Genomic DNA, 20,699 nt, shown 5'->3' with positions numbered 1-20,699 from the left:
CCGCCGTTTGTAATTTATAAATAACATATCTACAGACACAAACCCGGGTATAAACACAACATGCAATTATCCGTATACAATAAGTCACGGTGTGTGCACACGCGCCGTGGCAGCGTGACACCACGCTGCCGTGGCAGCACGATACCGCGCGGCCGTCTCACAGCCAAAAGGGAGACTGACATCCATGGGGGGGGGGGTCCCATGTCACATATTTATTACACAGCTATAATATACAACCCCCTCCAGCAAGCACAGAGTCCCCTACCTCGAATGTACATAATGGATTAGAATTATCCGGAAAATAAATAAATATGTATTAATATGAGACTCACGGTCTCTGTATCTCTATATACATAAATAATACATTATTACATCTCTTGGATTAATACCAGCGGCTGGCCGCGGCGCCCCCCCCCAGAGCCTGCAGTGTGACAAGATGGTCCATCCTGCTGGCAAATGTTTAGCGGTATACTAAAAACCTCTAAACAGTCAATAATTCTAAAAAGTAGAAATTGAAAACACTGAGGGGACTTAGCGAATCTGCTTTGATTAATAAACAGATTTTTTTTGTAAAGATATACAAACAGTAACACTGAAACATAGAGGGATCGACTGTCTCTTTGACATATAAAAGCCTCTGACTTAATCTTTACTACCATCCACGCTCTAATGAAACCTCATGGCCAAAGTGCATAAAGGTTTTCTACAGTTAGCATCTGTACTCCCTGGGGTGTGGCAACCAAACAATGGGGGTATGAGGACCAATTGATGGGGGGCATAGGAGTCAAATGATGGGGTGTGGCAACCAAATTGTGAGGGTGTGGGAACAAAAAGATGGGGACATAGAAACCAAATGATAGAGGTATAGGAACCAAACAACGGGGGCATGGAAATCAAATCATAGAGGTATAGGAACCAAATGATGGGGACATGGAAACTAAATAATAGAGGTATGGGAACCAAATGATGGGGGCATGGAAACCAAATAATAGGAGGAATAGGAACCAAATGATGGGGTATAGGAACCAAATGATGGGGGCATGGAAACCAAATATTAGAGGTATGGGAACCAAATGATGGGGGCAAGGAAACCAAATATTAGAGGTATGGGAACCAAATGATGGGGGCATGGAAACCAAATAATAGAGGTATGGGAGCCAAATGATGGGGGCATGGAAACCAAATAATAGGAGGTATGGGAACCAAATGATGGGGTATAGGAACCAAATGATGGGGGCATGGAAACCAAATACTAGAGGTATGGGAACCAAATGATGGGGGCATGGAAACCAAATAATAGGAGGTATGGGAAACAAATGATGGGGGCATGGAAACGAAATAATAGAGGTATAGGAACCAAATGATGGGGGCATGGAAACCAAATAGAGGTATGGGAACCAAATGATGGGGGCATGGAAACCAAATAATAGAGGTATAGGAACCAAATGATGGGGGCATGGAAACCTAAAAATAGAGGTATGGGAACCAAATTATGGGGGCATAAAAACAAAATTATAGGGGAATAGGAAAGAAAAAAACGATAGGGTTATGGCAGTGTTTCTCAACTCTAGTCCTCCAGGCGCCCCAACAGGTCATATTTTTAGGATTTCCCTCAGATGAAACAGCTGTGGTAATTATTAAGGCAGTGAAACTGATCAAATCACCTGTGAAAAATAATGGAAAGCATGAAAACATGAACTGTTTGGGGCACCTTGAGGACTGGAGTTGAGAAACCAGATGATTGGGGTAAAGAAACCAAATGATGGGGTCATGGGAACCAAATGATCGGGGCCAAGGGAACCAAATGATGGGGGTATAGGAACCAAATGATGGAGACATGGGAACCAAATGATAGGGGTATAGGAACCAAATGATGGAGGTAAAGGTACCAAATGATGGAGACATGGGAACCAAATGATAGGGGTATAGGAACCAAATGATGGGGGTAAAGAAACCAAATGATGGGGTCATGGGAACCAAATGATGGGGGTATAGAAACCAAATGATGGGGTCAAGGGAACCAAATTATGGGGGTATAAGAACCAAATGATGGGGGCATAGGAACCAAATAATGGGGGTATAGGAACCAAATGATAGGGTTATGGGAACCACATGATAGGGGTATAGGAATCAAATGATGGAGACATGGGAACCAAATGATAGGGGTATAGGAACCAAATGATGGGGTCAAGGGAACCAAATGATGGGGTCAAGAGAACCAAATGATGGGGGTATTGGAACCAAATGGTGGAGACATGGGAACCAAATGATAGGGGTATAGGAACCAAATGATGGAGGTAAAGGAACCAAATGATGGAGACATGGGAACCAAATGATAGAGGTATAGGAACCAAATGATGGGGGTAAAGAAACCAAATGATGGGGGTATAGGAACCAAATGATGGAGACATGGGAACCAAATGATAGGGGTATAGGAACCAAATGATGGGGGTAAAGAAACCAAATGATGGGGTCATGGGAACCAAATGATGGGGGTATAGAAACCAAATGATGGGGTCAAGGGAACCAAATTATGGGGGTATAAGAACCAAATGATGGGGGCATGGGAACCAAATAATGGGGGTATAGGAACCAAATGATAGGGTTATGGGAACCACATGATAGGGGTATAGGAATCAAATGATAGGGGCAATGGGAACCAAATGATGGGGACATGGGAACCAAATGATAGGGGTATAGGAACCAAACGATGGGGTCATGGGAACCAAATGATGGAGGTATAGAACCTGAATGATAGGGGCATGGAAACCAAATTATAGGGGTATATAAACCAATTGATAGGGTTATGGGAATCACAGGATAGGGGTATAGAAACCAAATAATGGGGGCATGGGAACCAAATGGTGAACCAAATGATCGGGTGTGGGAACAAATGATGTAGGTATAGGAATCAAATGATAGTGGTATGCCAGGAAGGGGTTAGGTTTTTTTAGCCATCTATCAGAATTGCTAGTAGAAGACAATGTCCACCTAAGCTTTCTGCCCATAAACCAAACCAATGAGGGTAGAGAACACAGAGCACAACACCTGGATTCCTCAAGGAACCAGTCATTGTACACAGTCAGAAAACACATACAGTGATTCCATTTTAAATCCTCAAATGACTAAAGGAAAAGAAAATCAGAAGCTTCAATTCTTTTGTTCTAAATATCACAGCTTGTCGAGGTCACCTCACAACAGTATAGAGTTCAGGTTGGCAGATTTCAGACAGTGCTCCTGGTAAATGTCACCATAAACTCATTTTGCTGTAAAACTCCAGAAAATACCAAAAAACATCTCAATAACCCGATGCCGCTACAGGGAAAATCTTCAGCGGCAAAGAAGTGACAGCCAAGTGTCATCTGATATCAGTCTGCTATGAGATGACATTACACTTACCTTTGAACACACCGGCCTCGTGTTCCGGCTCTAACGCTGGCCAACTGCCGCTTCTAAAGGATTCACAGAGCCGCAGAAAAGCATTTAGAAAGATATTCAGATTCCTCTAAAATTCTTCCTAACCCTCAGGCCCCATATACACGACCGGTTTTCTCGGCAGAATCCAGCAAGAAACTCGATGGGAGATGTATTCTGCCGAGAAAACCGGTCGCGTGTACACTTTTCGCCGAGAAACCCGTTGGGAAACTCATCGAGCCAAATAGAGAGCATGTTCTCTATTTCCTCGTTGGGCAATGGGGAAATTTGGCTCGACGAGTTTTTTGACAGCCGAACGGGAAACTCGACGAGAAAAATGATGTGTTTTGCTCGTCGAGTTTCTCGGACGTGTGTACGGGGCCTTAGAGAACCTTAGGAAGGTAAAAATGATCAGATAGCTCTAAAACACGTAAGGGAACACTCTGTTTTCTTAAACAACGTAAGATACAGTATATTACTGGCAGGCAATCACTTTTTCATTTAAATATTCAACCAGCTAGGATTTTCTAAAACTGCCAAAAAAAATGATTTCTTGTAATCATCATTGCAACATGTGGGTCAATGTTACACTGTATACTGAAGACCCCCAGAAACCTAATTGTCTTCACATGTGATTGGCCGAATGCCTTTCCAAGTAATCTTTCTTGTATTACTATTCATTAATAAAGTGCATGAAGGTTCTTAATGGGGCAAGGCAATCAAACGATGGGGCATGGGAGCCAAATGATGGTGGTATGAAGATAAAATGATGGTGGTATGAAGATCAAATGATGGTGGTATAAAGATAAAATGATAGTGGTATGAAGATCAAATGATGGGGGTATAAAGATCAAATGATGGTGGTATGAAGATCAAATAATGGTGGTATGAAGATCAAATGATGGTGGTATAAAGATCAAATGATGGTGGTATGAAGATCAAATGATGGTGGTATGAAGATCAAATGATGGTGGTAGGAAGATCAAGTGATGATGGTATAAAGATCAAATGATGGTGGTATGAAGATCAAATGATGGTGGTATAAAGCTCAAATGATGGTGGTATGAAGATCAAATGATGGTGGTATGAAGATCAAATGATGGTGGTATAAAGATCAAATGATGGTGGTATGAAGATCAAGTGATGATGGTATAAAGATCAGATGATGGTGGTATGAAGATCAAGTGATGATGGTATAAAGATCAAATGATGGTGGTATGAAGATCAAATGATGGTGGTATAAAGCTCAAATGATGGTGGTATGAAGATCAAATGATGATGGTATAGGAACCAAAGGATGGAGGCTTGAAAGTGAAATGGTGAGGGTACAGGAATCACATGACTGGATTATGGGGCGAGGTAGCCAAATGATGGGGGGTATAGAAACAAACTGATTGGCGCATGGGAACCAACCAAGGGGGGTATGTTAACAAAAAAGTATGGAAATCAAGTGATTAGATTAAGAAACCAAATAAAGGTTTATGAAGACCAAATGATGAGGGTTTGGAACCAGATTCTAGGAGTACGGGAACCAAATGAAGGGGTGTGGGGACCAATCTATAGGGTTATGAGAAGCAAATGATAGGGGTATGGGAACTAGTTGATAGAGGTGTGGGAATAAAATGATGTGGGTGTGGTAACCAAATGATGAGGGTGTGGGAACCAAATGATAGAGGTATGCAAACTAGTTGATGGGGTTGTGGAAATCAAGTTATATGGAGAACAAATGATCAGGGAAGGCGAACCACATGATTGTGGCATGGGAACCAAAGGATAAGGGTACAGTAAGCAAATTAAGACGTATGGGAGCCTAATGATGGAGCATGGGAGCCAAATTATGGAGGTATGAAAACCACCTGATTGGGATATAAGAACAAAATAATGGAGTGAAGGAACCAAATGACGGGGTATGGGAATATGATGGGTTTGTGGGAACTAAATGATAGGCAAATGATGAGGGCGTGGTAACCAAATCATGGGGGGCAAGGAAACCAATATAAGAACCAAATAATGGGGGTAGGGTACCAAATAATGGGGATGGTAAGGGAACCAAATGATGTGGGTGTGAGAACCCAATGATGGGGATGTGGGCACTAAATGTTGGAGGCATGATGGGGGTATGAGGAACAAATGATGGGTGCCTGTCAACCAAATGATGGGGATATGGGAATATGATGAGGGCATGGTAACCAAATCATGAGGGCAAGGAAACCAAGTGTTGGGGGTATGTATGAGAACCCAAGGATGAGGGTGTGGCAATCAAATGATAAAAATAACAGGAACCAATTGATGGGGATATGTGAACCAAATGATGGAGGTATGTGAACAAAATCATGGGCATATCCATCAGCATACATGTGCTTCCATTGAGGAGACTTTACATTTTAGAGTTAGGACTGCAGTACACAGGGAGCCTTGACGCGGGGCCTGCAGCTTACGCATGTATTTGCAAATGCGTGCAACTAAACCCCTGTTTTTTAACGCACTGTTAGACAGGTGAATTTGGTTGGTTGCTGATTGGTTGGTGAGTTGAGCTTGGTTATTCTGTGCGTATGTTGACAAGTGTTGGGGGTATGCATGAGAACCCAAGGATAAGGGTGTGGCAATCAAATGATAACGATAGGGGGGACCAATTGATGGGGATATGTGAATCAAATGATGGAGGTATGTGAACAAAATCATGGGGGGATGGGAGTAGAAAAACCAAATGATGGGGGTAGGGTACCGAGTGATGGGGATAAGGGAACCAAATTATGGGGGTACGAAAAACTCAATAATGGAAGCGTGGAAAGCCCTTAATAGGGTGTGGGAATAAAATGATGGGGGTATAGGGAACAAATGATGGGTGCATGTAAACCAAATGATGGGGATATGGGAATCAAATGAGGTGGAGTAAGGGAACCAAATGATAGGAGTATGGGAACCAAATGACAGGGGGATGGGAACCAAGTGATAGGGGTTTGGGAACCAAATGACAGGGGTATGGGAACCAAGTGATAGGGGTATGGGAACCAAGTGACAGGGGTATGGGAACCAAGTGACAGGGGTATGGAAACCAACTGACAGGGGTATGGGAACCAACTGACAGGGGTATGGGAACCAACTGACAGGGGTATGGGAACCAACTGACAGGGGTATGGGAACCAAATTATAGGGTTATGGGAACCAACTGACAGGGGTATGGGAACCAAGTGATAGGGGTATGGGAACCAAGTGATAGGGGTATGGAAACCAACTGACAGGGGTATGGGAACCAAGTGATAGGGGTATGGGAACCAAATTATAGGGGTATGGGAACCAACTGACAGGGGTATGGGAACCAAATGATAGGGGTATGGGAACCAACTGACAGGGGTATGGGAACCAAGTGATAGGTGTATGGGAACCAAATGACAGGGGTATGGGAACCAAGTGATAGGGGTATGGGAACCAAATGACAGGGGTATGGGAACCAAGTGATAGGGGTATGGGAACCAACTGACAGGGGTATGGGAACCAAGTGATAAGGGTATGGGAACCAAGTGATAGGGGTATGATAACCAACTGACAGGGGTATGGGAACCAAGTGATAGGGGTATGGGAACCAAATGATAGGGGTATGGGAACCAACTGACAGGGGTATGGGAACCAACTGACAGGGGTATGGGAACCAAGTGATAGGGGTATGGGAACCAAATGACAGGGGTATGGGAACCAAGTGATAGGGGTATGGGAACCAAGTGATAGGGGTATGGAAACCAACTGACAGGGGTATGGGAACCAAGTGATAGGGGTATGGGAACCAAATGATAGGGGTATGGGAACCAACTGACAGGGGTATGGGAACCAACTGACAGGGGTATGGGAACCAAGTGATAGGGGTATGGGAACCAAGTGATAGGGGTATGGGAACCAACTGACAGGGGTATGGGAACCAACTGACAGGGGTATGGGAACCAAATACTAGGGGTATGGGAACCAAGTGATAGGGGTATGGGAACCAACTGACAGGGGTATGGGAACCAAGTGATAGGGGTATGGGAACCAAGTGATAGGTGTATGGAAACCAAATGATAGGGGTATGGGAACCAAGTGATAGGGGTATGGGAACCAACTGACAGGGGTATGGGAACCAAGTGATAGGGGTATGGGAACCAAGTTATAGGTGTATGGAAACCAAATGATAGGGGTATGGCAACCAAATGATAGGGGTATGGGAACCAAGTGATAGGTGTATGGAAACCAAATGACAGGGGTATGGGAACCAAGTGATGAAGGTATGGGACTGGATCTCTGAATTAAAGAATATAAAATTAACCACGACTCCCTGCATTACTGATCTGAAATCAAAGTAGAAAAAAATGGACTTGATGTATCAGATGACATGAGTACCTTGACCTCCATGTTTTAATTGCACATAAACAGCAGCAAGAATCCCCTTAGTTGGAGATCGCTGGTGTATTTTGGATTTGCTGTTTTTAAAAAAATATGATAAAATTCTTCTGATTTTCTTTCAGCTGTTTCCTACAAATCATACTGGTCCCCAACAATACCAGTAATGGTGACTTCCACAGTCTGGTTATGAACGGGATATGGAGACAACCCATTGGGGATCTGCCATAACAAGGGGCAGAACCCTCCGGTTTGCATGCCTTTATTTGCTGTAGACAATTTACTCCACCCTCATCCATCCATAATCTGTCACTGTTCAGGAAGGTAATGCTGCGTACACACGATCGGAAATTCCGACCGTGTGTAGGCTCCATCTAAAGCCTCGTACACACGACCGAGGAACTCGACGGGCGAAACACAACGTTTTGCTCGTCGAGTTCCTCGTTAGGCTGTCGAGGAACTCAACAAGGCAAGTTTCTCCATTCCCGTCGAGGAAAAAGAAGACATGCTCTCTTTTTGGCTCGACGGGATCCTCGACAGTTTCCTCGTCGAAAAATGTACACACGACCGGTTTCCTCGGCAAAAAAAAAATCCCAGCAAGTTTCTTGCTGATTTTTGCCGAGAAACTCGGTCGTGTGTACGAGGCCTGACTTTTTCTGTCGGAATTTCCGTCAAGACAAAATTTGGTTCTCAAATTTTCCGACAAAAAAAATCCATTCGTCTGGATGAGATTCTGACGGACTAAAAAACACGCATGCTCAGAATCATTGAACTTCATTTTTCACGGCTTGTAGTTTTGTACGTCACCACGTTCTTGACGGTCGGGATTTGGTGTGTGCGCAACAAAAGTTTGAGCCGATGTTCCGTCGGAAAAAAATCAGCGGTTTTCTTGTCGGAATTTTCCATCGTGGGTACGTGGCATAAAAGATGGAGTTTCCCTCACATTTTGCCTTCTTGGGCTTTACATCTACTTTTTTTACCCTTCAGTGCAATATCACAGTTTTCCACGTCTGTTAAAAATTTGAGGAAAACCGTAAAAATTTTTAGCAGCAATATTATATCTGAGGGTTCTGCTCCAGAACTGTATCCTTCCCAAAACACGTTAGAAAAACAATTAACATCAACCGAGACACGAGTGATGGTTAGACTGACCCCTCCGTCATACTGTTTGTGTTGGGAGCCGCCCACAGCAATGCAAGTTAATCAGAAATAATATTGATCCACCACTGTGTTGCCTATCTCAGTTCCTGGAACACCATACGTAGTCATAACGCAGTCCCTGCCTGGGCTGCAGACGGTGGGGCCAGATTCACAGTGGACTTACGATGGCGTCGTAAGTCCAAATGTGAGCCGTCGTATCTATGCGCCTGATTCTTAGAATCAGTTACGCATAGATTTGGCCAAGATACGAGCGGCGTAAGTCTCCTACGCCGTCGTATCTTGGGTGCATATTTACGCTGGCCTCAAGGGGCGCTTCCGTAGATTTACGCGTCAAATATGTAAATTAGGTTGATACGCCGATTCACGAACGTACTTGCGCCCGCTACGCCGTTTACGTTAGGCTTACGTCCGGCGTAAAGTTACCCCTGCTATATGAGGCGCAGCCAATGCAAAGTATGGACGTCGGCAAGCGTATCTTTTTACGCCGTTTACGTAAGTCGTACGTGAATGGGGCTGTGCGTAGGTTACGTTCACGTCACAGGCATTGGGCCTGGCGTATCTTATGGAGTAAATTCGACGTGATACTGAGCATGCGCCGTTCGTTAGGCGCGTCATTTACGTGGGGTCACGATTCATTTACATACAACATGCCCCCTACCAGCCTATTTTGAATTGGGCGGGGCTTACGCCAGCCAATTTACGCTACGTCGCCGCAACTTACGGAGCAGGTGCTTTGTGAATACTGCACTTGCCTGTCCAAGTTGCGGAGGCGTAGCGTAAATAGGATACGCTAAGCCCGCACAAAGATACGGCCAGATACGTGAATCTGGCCCCAGATCCTCTCTTACATGAATGTCCCACCTACATGCACACATCTGATTATAAATAAATAAATACAAATTCAGAGGAGCTGTAGGAAAGAAATAGAATGCTAGGATGAACTATGATCACATCTGGCCGCAAAGAGCAAAGAATGTTGCAGGTCAGGTGTTGACACATGACAGGTCCTCGCTGTCAATCAATTTTCCCTCATAGATCAGGTAATGCCATGTTATTCCTCAGATATTCAGTAATAACTTTTACCAAATTCCACACAGATATAAATCAAAATCGCAATTGTTTGCACAGAATATGGACAGATTGTCCAACATCCAACCTCTCCCCAACCTTTATGCAACATTTTTTGCACCTGAGGCCCCCTAACGAGCATGCCCTGTGTGTTGGCATGAACGAAAACAGCCTGAAGTCATGAAATGCACCCTGCAGCTTGTCAACGTCCAAACTGATCTGGTCTTTGCTCACCGCCATGCATGCTATGACACGATATATCACCCAAAGGGATGTGACCGCTTATTTCATGAGCCCACCTCAGCAGGGACCAGATCTGCACTACGGAATATGCCTCCTTGAAGAGCAGACACATAGTATGCACCACAGTGTTAAATAGTCACCATTATCGAGAATGTACATATATACGTTAAACCCTGGGGCCACAGTGTCCAGCACTCCCATCATGCCTTGCAGTTCTCATGCTGTACTTTGGTCCGAGGCGGAGGTGTGTCAGGTCCTTATTGCCACAGGAGATGAGTGGGTTTGGCTCTGCGGGGGCGTGTAAGGATGAGAAGGCAGGGCGGTGGGTGGAGACCTCTCCTCTCACAATGAGATGTAAAAGTCAAAGCTCTGTTCCGGTTTTCATCTGCTATAGCATTGCCTCCATGAAGCTGGTGTCCAGCTGCTGGATTAAGACCCGGATAAAGGACATCTCCTTTCTGGTGTTCTCAAAGATGATACGGGGGTCGTCCGACTGGCAGCGCAGACAGTTGGGTGCCATGACCATGGCTAGGTTACTGACGTCCATCTTCGTGATGGCCACGTTGGCTGGCTGTACAAATACCTGGAAGGGAGGTGGACAGTTAAAAGATCGTCAGTCACATGACAAAACCAGGCTCATCAATGAGTCTGGAGAAACACAAGAAAGAGACGCGCAACAGAATAGTACATGGGCCCCAGTAACCAATTAGTGTAAAAATAAACTTTTATCCACTCACACACGATAAAACAGGCAAGGCTCATTAAAGTGAGTTGTTCTGTCCTCTCCACATGCTCCTAGGCTTGGGAGAACGTCACCTAGATCCAACTGGCTTACGCATTTCAAGTGTAGTGCCCTCTACCTCAGAGCTCTGAGGAAGAGGATATTACCCTCGAAACACGTAAGCCAGTTGGATCTAGGTGATGTCCTCCCAAGTCTAGGAGCATGTGGAGAGGACAGAACAACTCTCACTTTGATGTGCCTTATCTTTCTGTCCACTCTGTGTGCGCCTAGACTTAGGAGGACATCACTTAGATCCAACTGGCTTATCAGTTTCGAGGGTAGGACCCTCTTTCCTATGAGGGTACTACCCTCAAAATGCATAAACCAATTGGATCTAGGTGATGTCCTTCCAGGCCTAGGAGCACACGGAGAGGACAGAACAACTCTCTCACTTTGATGAGTCTTGTCTGTTTTAGCGTTTGTGAGTAGTAAAATTTTGGGTCCATGCCCAGGAAACTCCCTGGACCTTAATTCCATTGAGAGTTTGTGGTCAATCCTCAAGAGGCGAGTGAACAAAAAACCCACCCACAAATTCTGACAAATTTCAAGCATTGATTCTGGAAGAATGGGCTGCCACCAGTCAGGATGCGGCCCAGAAGTTGATTGACAGCATGCCAGGGAGAATTGCAGAGGTCTTGAAAAAGAAGGGTCAACACTGCAAATATTGACTCTTTGCATAAACTTCATGTACTGCATAGGTGTGTGCAGCCTATTGCATTAAGGTGTGCACCCCTAAGCTCAAACATATTTACATGTGTCTGCATGTGTATATACAGTATGCTGATGGTGTCAGCAGAGCAGTGAACAGTGTCAGAAGTTTTTATTTTTATTTTTTTTATTTTAGTAGCCACATTAGGGAGCTTTGGTGAAATATCAGGGGTCTATTTCTGTGCGTTACTGCACGTTTAACGCAGTATATTTCTGTGCATTACTGCATGTTTAACGCAGTATATTTCAGTGTGTTACTGCATGTTTAACGCAGTATATTTCTGTGCATTACTGCATGTTTAACGCAGTATATTTCAGTGTGTTACTGCACGTTTAACGCAGTATATTTCTGTGCATTAGTGCACGTTTAAAGCCGTATATTTTAGTGCGTTACTGCATGTTTAACGCAGTATATTTCTGTGCATTACTGCATGTTTAACGTTGTATATTTCAGTGTGTTATGTGCCATTTAATGCTGTATTTTTCTGTGCATTAGTGCACGTTTAACGCAGTATGTTTTGGTGCAATCTGCGCCACACAGGATGATTAGGGTGTGCCCAGGCACACCTGGCACACCCATGATGTACCGTATATACTCGAGTATAAGCCGAGTTTTTCAGCACATTTTTTTGTGCTGAAAATGCCCCCCTCTGCTTATACCCGAGTCACCTTTTTGCACCTAATCTCCCAGAATTTGGGGACCCGGTACCGGCCGGCCTTAGGTCCCCTGAACCCCAAACTTGGCACACATGTAGCTCCACTCTTGCTCTACAAGTGTTTGTTGTCCGGGGGACCTACGGCCGGTGAGCACCGATTTATCAAACCCGGGCACCCCTTCTATAGACTCCCATGTTAAACGGTAATTTCTCCGGTGACCCGGTACTGGCCGGTCGTAGGTCCCCTGGACCCAGAACTTGGCACACATGTTGCCCCATTTCTCCTCTACAAGTGGGAAAAGTTTGTTGTCTGGAGGACCTACGGCTGGGGAGCACCGATTTTTCAAAGCCGGGCACCCCTCCCATAGACTCCCATGTTAAAACGTCAGTCTAGTCATGGACACAGTGAGGCAAAGTGAGGCATGGGCACCGTGAGGCATGGACACCGTGAGGCATGCACATGGACAAAGTGAGGCACAGTGAGGCATGCAGATGGACACCCTAGGCTTATACTCGAGTCAATAAATTTTCCCATTTTTTTGTGGTAAAATTAGGTGCCTCGGCTTATATTCAGGTCGGCTTATACTCGAGTATATACGGTAATTGTCAGTAAAAGCCTTTGACACTTATGAAATGCTTGTAATTATACTTCAGTATACTATGGTAACATCTGACAAAAAGATCTAAAAACGCTGAAGCAGCAGACATTGTGGAAATTAATATTTGTTTCAAAACCTTTGGCCACGGCTGTACCTGTAGGAAGCGGATGAGGCACTGAGTGTAGGAGGAAGGACATACCAAAGAACAGGGCTCGACAAGAAATTGTGACCTGGCGCCCGCCGGAAATTGAGGCCGCGGCTTTGCGGCCTATGAGGCAGATTCACATACAGCCGCGCAATTTTGTGCGGGCGTAACGTATCTGATTTACGTTACGCCTCCGCAACTTACATGGGCAAGTGCTGTATTCTCAAAGCACTTGCTCCGTAAGTTGCGGCGGCATAGCGTAAATCACCCGGCGGAATTCAAATTCGGCGGGTAGGGGGCGTGTATCATTAAAATTAAGCGCGTCCCCGCGCCGAACGAACTGCGCATGCTCCGTCCGTAAAATATCCCAGTGTGCATTGCTTCAAATGACGTCGCAAGGACGTCATTGGTTTCGACGTGAACGTAAATGCCGTCCAGCCCCATTCACGGACGACTTACGCAAACGACGTAACTTTTTCAAATTTCGACGCAGGAACGACGGCCATACTTAACATGGGCTGCGCTTCATAGACCCAGGGGCAACTTTACGCCGGGAAAAGCCTAACGTAAACGTTGTAACTTTACTGCGTCGGCCGCTCGTATGTTCGGGAATTTGCGTATCTAGCTAATTTGCATACTCAACGCGGAATTCGACGGAAGCGCCACCTAGCGGTCAACAAAAAAATGCAGTTAAGATCCGACGGCGTAAGAGATTTACGGCTGTCGGATCTAATGGATATCTATGCGTAACTGATTCTAAGAATCAGTCGCATAGATACGACGGCGCAACGCAGAGATACAATGGCGTATCTGGAGATACGCCGTCGTATCTCCGTTGTGAATCTGGGCCTAAGGCCGCGGCCTCAATTACCGGCCGTCGCGGGCCCGCCGCGATCGTGCGGCGGGGGAGGTGGGGGCACGCGGAGGGACAGGATGAGGCACTGAGTGTAGGAGGGACGACATACCATAGAACACCTACCTGTAGGAAGCGGATGAGGCACTGAGTGTAAGAGGGAAGACATACCATAGAACACCTACCTGTAGGAAGCGGATGAGGCACTGAGTGTAGGAGGGAAGACATACCATAGAACACCTACCTGTAGGAAGCGGATGAGGCACTGAGTGTAGGAGGGAAGACATACCATAGAACACCTACCTGTAGGAAGCGGATGAGGCACTGAGTGTAGGAGGGAAGACATACCATAGAACACCTACCTGTAGGAAGCGGATGAGGCACTGAGTGTAGGAGGGAAGACATACCATAGAACACCTACCTGTAGGAAGCGGATGAGGCACTGAGTGTAGGAGGGAAGACATACCATAGAACACCTACCTGTAGGAAGCGGATGAGGCACTGAGTGTAAGAGGGAAGACATACCATAGAACACCTACCTGTAGGAAGCGGATGAGGCACTGAGTGTAGGAGGGAAGACATACCATAGAACACCTACCTGTAGGAAGCGGATGAGGCACTGAGTGTAGGAGGGAAGACATACCATAGAACACCTACCTGTAGGAGACGGATGAGGCACTGAGTGTAAGAGGGAAGACATACCATAGAACACCTACCTGTAGGAGACGGATGAGGCACTGAGTGTAGGAGGGAAGACATACCATAGAACACCTACCTGTAGGAAGCGGATGAGGCACTGAGTGTAAGAGGGAAGACATACCATAGAACACCTACCTGTAGGAAGCGGATGAGGCACTGAGTGTAGGAGGGAAGACATACCATAGAACACCTACCTGTAGGAAGCGGATGAGGCACTGAGTGTAGGAGGGAAGACATACCATAGAACACCTACCTGTAGGAAGCGGATGAGGCACTGAGTGTAGGAGGGAAGACATACCATAGAACACCTACCTGTAGGAAGCGGATGAGGTAGCACAGCACCATCTTGTTGAGTTTAGGAAGTGAATGGACGACTTCAATGGCCGCCTCGGGGTTCTCGTAGTGAGTGATGCATTGTTCATAGAATTCATGCGGGATGAGCGGCTCCTCCAGCTCCCGGTACCAGAGCTTCAATAAGGAGGCTGCGGGGGAGAGAAGAGAAGTCACTCCACACATACAAATATCATCCTATTACACCCTGGTACTGCAATGTGACCCCTGGGGGGGGGGGGGGGGTATAGAAGGCAGAACACGCATTACAAATAGTACAAGCTGATTACACCATACACCGGGGGAAACATTTCCGGAGCACACCAAGCTGTTCCTGAAAGTTGGGAGTTCTGCTTAACCACTTGCCGACCGCTGCCTGCAGATTTTTATGTCAGCAGAATGGCACGGCTGCGCAAAGGGATGGCTGCCGTTCGGGAGCGCGCCCCTGCTGCGAGCTCCGTGACCATGCCAGTGGGACCCGCGGACTCGATGTCCCGCGATTGTGTCACGGAGTGGCAGAACGGGGAGATGTCAGTGTAAACAAGGCATTTCCCTGTTCTGCCTAGTGACAGGACAGTGATCTACCGCTCCCTGTGATTAGCACTGATCGCTGTATAAATGTGAACGGTCCCAAAATAGCGTCAAAAGTGACGCTTTGACGTCCTTTGACGATTTACATATTTCTCAGCGTAAATCAGCGAGAACGCCCCCAGCAGCCATTTTTTAATTGCAGTTAAAATCCGACGGTGTGACACAGTTACACCTGTCGGATCTTAGGCATATCTATGCGTAACTAATTCTATGAATCAGGCGCATAGATACGACCGGCCTAAGTCAGAGATACGACGGTGTATCAGGAGATACGCCGTCGTATCTCTATCTGAATCTAGCCCTATGTGTGTATGCACTAAAACCTGGCCCTGTGTACTCCGGAGTCTTCACTCCATACCAGGATTGGCCTCCAGGTGGCAGTGTTCCTCCACACATCCCTCCTTCCTGTTTCTGACTACAGCTGATCAATCAGTGCCGCATTCCGCTCATACGCGTCTGCTTGGCAAGATTTTGTCTTTTTATAGAAGAAAAAAAGAAATTGTTTCCCTGCTGAGCTAATATAAGTGCACCTCGGTTTCTCTATAAGGGTCCGGCTTGCATGCTGACTTCTTTACAACCCCAATTCCAAAGAAGTTGGGGTGCTGTGTAAATTTTACATACAAAAAAAAAAAAAGAATGCAACGATTTGCAAATCTCATAAACCCAGATTGTATTCACAATAGGTAATAGAAAATATATCAAAACTGAGAAAATGGACCATTTTAAGAAAATGTTTTAAATTTGATGGCAGCAACACTTCTCAAAAAAGTTGGGACAAGGCAACAACAAGCTGGTAAAGTAAGTGGTACTAACAAGGAAGAGCTGGAAGAAACATTTTGCAACTAATTAGGTTTATTGGTAACAGGTCAGTCACATGATTGGGTATAAAAAGAGCATCTTAGAGAATCATCACCATGTTTGGAGAGAGATTTGGTGATGTCACTATTGTTCCGCTGGCTGTTCTCCTTGCTGGAGAGGAAGCTGTACCTGAGCGCCCACAGTACAAGGATCTCCTTGCTTCTGCTTCATCTATTCTGTGGATCTATGCTTCCTTCACCTCTATCTGTACTCCACCAGCCATCACTAGTCATCTATGGGCAACTCTGACATAAGGAAGGAAAGCTCTGCTCCTCTACAAAGATGGCCACCTTCATACAGAGACACAGGGTCCTACAGTCTTCCACAATACCCCTACAAAACCCCAGCTTCCTGCAGAGCCTTCATTTCCCCCATTGTGCCCTCAACCTCTAACAGGGACCCCCCCAACGCCTGCAGGGTCCTACAGTTTCCAAAAATTCCCTCTCAAAATGCCCCAGCTTCCTGCAGAGCCTCCAGTTCCACCATTGTGCCCTCAACCTCCAACAGTGTCCTTCAGCCCCTACACTTTCCCACAATGCAACCTCCAACAGTGACCCCCAGCCCCTGCAGGATCCTACAGTCTCCCACAATACCCGTACAAAGCCCCAGCCTCCTGCAGAGCCTTCATTTTCCCCATTGTGTCCTCAACCTCCAACAGTGACCCCCAGCCCCTGCAGAGTCCTACAGTCTCCCACATTGCCCCTACAAAGCCCCAGACTCCTTTAGAGCCTCCAGTTTCCCCATTGTGCCTTCAACTTCCAACAGTGTCATTCAGTCTCCCACAATGCAACCTCCAACAGTGATTCCCAGCCCATGCAGGGTCCTACAGTCTCTCATAATTCCCCCCAGCCTCCTGCAGTTCCTATTGTATTCCACAATGCTCCTACAAAGCCCCAACCTCCCGGAGAACCTCCAATTCCCCCATTGTGACCTCAACCTCCAACAGTGAGCCCCAGCAGAGTCCTACAGTCTCCCACAATGTCCCTACAAAGCCCCAGCCTCCTGCAGCACCTCCATTTTTCCCATTGTGTCCTCAACCTCCAACAGTGAACCCCAGCCCTTGAAGGTTCCTATAGTTTCCCACAATGCCCCTACAAAGCCCCAGCCTCCTGAAGAACCTCCATTGGTAAGAGGTAAGAGGTAGCTGTTTATCCCACTGTGTGCTGATACCTGTAGTGCATTTTTTCCTGTACCCAATAAAGGGCACGTCTTTTTTCAAGTTACTGGAGTGCGGCTGTCCATATCCTTATTGTTTTTGCACCTCCTGAAGAACCTCCATTTCCCCCGTTGTGTCCTCAACCTCCAACAGTGACCCCAGCCCCTGCAGAGTCCTACAGTCTCCCACAATGCCCCTATAAAGCCCCAGACTCCTTTAGAGCCTCCAGTTTCCCCATTGTGCCTTCAACTTCCAACAGTGTCATTCAGCCCCTGCAGGGTCCAACAGTCTCCCACAATGCAACCTCCAACAGTGATTCCCAGCCCATGCAGGGTCCTACAGTCTCTCATAATTCCCCTACAAAGCCCCAGCCTCCTGCAGATCCTCAATTTCCCCCATTATGCCCTCAACCTTTAACAGTGAACTCCCCAGCCCCTGCAGGTTCCTATTGTATTCCACAATGCTCCTACAAAGCCCCAACCTCCCGGAGAACCTCAAATTCCCCCATTGTGACCTCAACCTCCAACAGTGACCCCCAGCCCCAGCAGAGTCCTACAGTCTCCCACAATGTCCCTACAAAGCCCCAGCCTCCTGCAGCACCTCCATTTTTCCCATTGTGTCCTCAACCTCCAACAGTGAACCCCAGCCCTTGAAGGTTCCTATAGTTTCCCACAATGCCCCTACAAATCCCCAGCCTCCTGGAGAACCTCCATTTTCCCCACTGTGCCCTCAACCTCCAACAGTGACCCCCAGCCCCTGCAGAGCCCTACAGCCTTCCACAATGCCCCTACAAAGCCCCAGACTCCTTTAGAGTCTCCAGTTTCCCCATTATGCCTTCAACCTCCAACAGTGTCATTCAGCCCCTGCAGGGCCCAACAGTCTCCCACAATACAACCTCCAACAGTGATTCCCAGCCCCTGCAGGGTCCTACAGTCTCTCACAATTCCCCTACAAAGCCCCAGCCTCCTGCAAATCCTCAATTTCCCACATTATGCCCCCAACCTTCAACAGTGAACCCCAGACCCTGCAGGTTCCTATAGTTTCCCACAATGCCCCTACAAAGCCCCAGCCTCCTGAAGAACCTCCATTTCCCCCATTGTGTCCTCAACCTCCAACAGCGACCCCCGGGCCCCTGCAGAGTCTTACAGTCTCACACAATGCCCCTATAAAGCCCCAGCCTCCTGCAGAGCCTCCAGTTTCCCCATTGTGCCTTCAACCTCCAACAGTGTCCTTCAGCCCCTGCAGGGCCCTTCAGTCTCCCCCAATGCAAACTCCAACAGTGATTCCCAGCCCCTGCAGGGTCCTACAGTCTCTCTCAATTCACCTACAAAGCCCCAGCCTCTTGAAGATCCTCAATTTCCCCCATTATGCCCTCAACTTTTAACAGTAAACCCCAGACCCTGCAGGTTCCTATAGTTTCCCACACTGCCCCTACAAAGCCTCAGCCTCCTGATGAACCTCCAATTCCCCCATTGTGCCCTCAACCTCCAACAGTGACCCCCAGCCCCTGCAGAGTCCTACAGTTTCCCACAATGCCCCTACAAAGCCCCAGACTCCTTCAGAGCCCTCATTGTGCCTTCAACCTCTAACAGTGTCCTTCAGCTCCTGCAGGGCCCAACAGTCTCCCACATTTTATTATGTGGATAAACAGTTATTTTTAATATTGGTTGCTTGGTTAAAGGTTCTGAAAGAATTTACCGGCCCCTGGTCTCAGTAAGATGGAGAACTCTCTGGAAGATCCTCTAATCTAGAAAGGTCACAATTCAATTACAATTTGAGAAAGCCGCAGACACAATCCTCTGGTCTGTGCTCCACTCTCACTGAACGCCATCTGTTCGCATTAGTCCGTCTCTGCAGAAGCACATTCTCCACGCCTGGCACTGGTACAAAGCGCGGATGTCCGTCCTCTAATTGGGAGCCACCTGCAGGTCACAAAGCTGTCTTCCTGTCCTCTGTCACTGATTGTCCGGCAATGGCCCTGTCCAGTCTCCTCGCAGAGTCTTATAGAAACGTAGAAGAGTGGTGGCAGGAAAAGACCAAGTGATTTGTTGGGTCTGCCTGTTTTTTTATTTTTTTAACCTTGTTTGAGTATAGTAGATTTATGTTCAGCCCAAACATAGAAGGAGGACCACCTTCCTCCTGCTGGTGACCCCTCTAGTGATATATAGATCTATATAGAGGAATCAGGACCCCCTTCCTCCTGCTGGTGACCCCTCTAGTGATATAAAGATCTATATAGAGGAATCAGGACCTCCTTCCTCCTGCTGGTGACCCCTCTAGTGATATAAAGATCTATATAGAGGAATCAGGACCTCCTTCCTCCTGCTGGTGACCCCTCTAGAGATATAAAGATCTCTATAGAGGAATAGGGACCTCCTTCCTCCTGCTGATGATCCCTCTAGTGATATAAAGACCTATATAGAGGAATCAGGACCTCCTTCCTCCTGCTGGTGACCCCTCTAGTGATATAAAGATCTATATAGAGGATCAGGACCTCCTTCCTCCTGGTGATCCTTCTAGTGATATAAAGATCTATATAGAGGAATCAGGACCTCCTTCCTCCTGCTGGTGATCCCTCCAGTGACATAAAGATCTATATAGAGGGATCAGGACCCCCTTCCTCCTGCTGGTGACCCCTCTAGTGATATAAAGATCTATATAGAGGATCAGGACCTCCTTCCTCCTGGTGACCCCTCTAGTGATATAAAGATCTATCTAGAAGAATCAGGACCTCCTTCCTCCTGCTGGTGACCCCTCTAGTGATATAAAGATCTATATAGAAGAATCAGGACCTCCTTCCTCCTGCTGGTGACCCCTCTAGTGATATAAAGATCTGTATAGAGAAATCAGGACCTCCTTCCTCCTGCTGGTGATCCCTCTAGTGACATAAAGATCTATATAGAGGGATCAGGACCCCCTTCCTCCTGCTGGTGATCCCTCCAGTGACATAAAGATCTATATAGAGGGATCAGGACCCCCTTCCTCCTGCTGGTGATCCCTCTAGTGATATAAAGATCTATATAGAGGAATCAGGACCTCCTTCCTCCTGCTGGTGACCCCTCTAGT

General features: G+C 46.7%; 1 protein-coding gene across 1 annotated transcript in view; it reads right to left on the bottom strand.

The window, feature by feature from the left end:
• Window positions 1–9,982: 9,982 nt before the first annotated feature.
• The window catches only part of ARHGAP39 (Rho GTPase activating protein 39), a 175,782-nt gene continuing 165,065 nt past the window's right edge, over window positions 9,983–20,699 (bottom strand). Inside the window, exons 8-9 of the mRNA XM_040354714.1 lie at window positions 15,011–15,180; window positions 9,983–10,840 (exon numbers count right to left, since the gene is read on the bottom strand). Coding sequence (XP_040210648.1) covers window positions 10,646–10,840; window positions 15,011–15,180 — 365 coding nt within the window. The 3' untranslated portion in view covers window positions 9,983–10,645. The remainder of the gene's footprint in view (window positions 10,841–15,010; window positions 15,181–20,699) is intronic.

Source organism: Rana temporaria, chromosome 5, assembly GCF_905171775.1.
Source record: "Rana temporaria chromosome 5, aRanTem1.1, whole genome shotgun sequence".
Classification (NCBI taxonomy): domain Eukaryota; kingdom Metazoa; phylum Chordata; class Amphibia; order Anura; family Ranidae; genus Rana; species Rana temporaria.
Note: the sequence above shows the minus strand (reverse complement) of the source record. Positions and strands in the feature narration are given on the sequence as shown.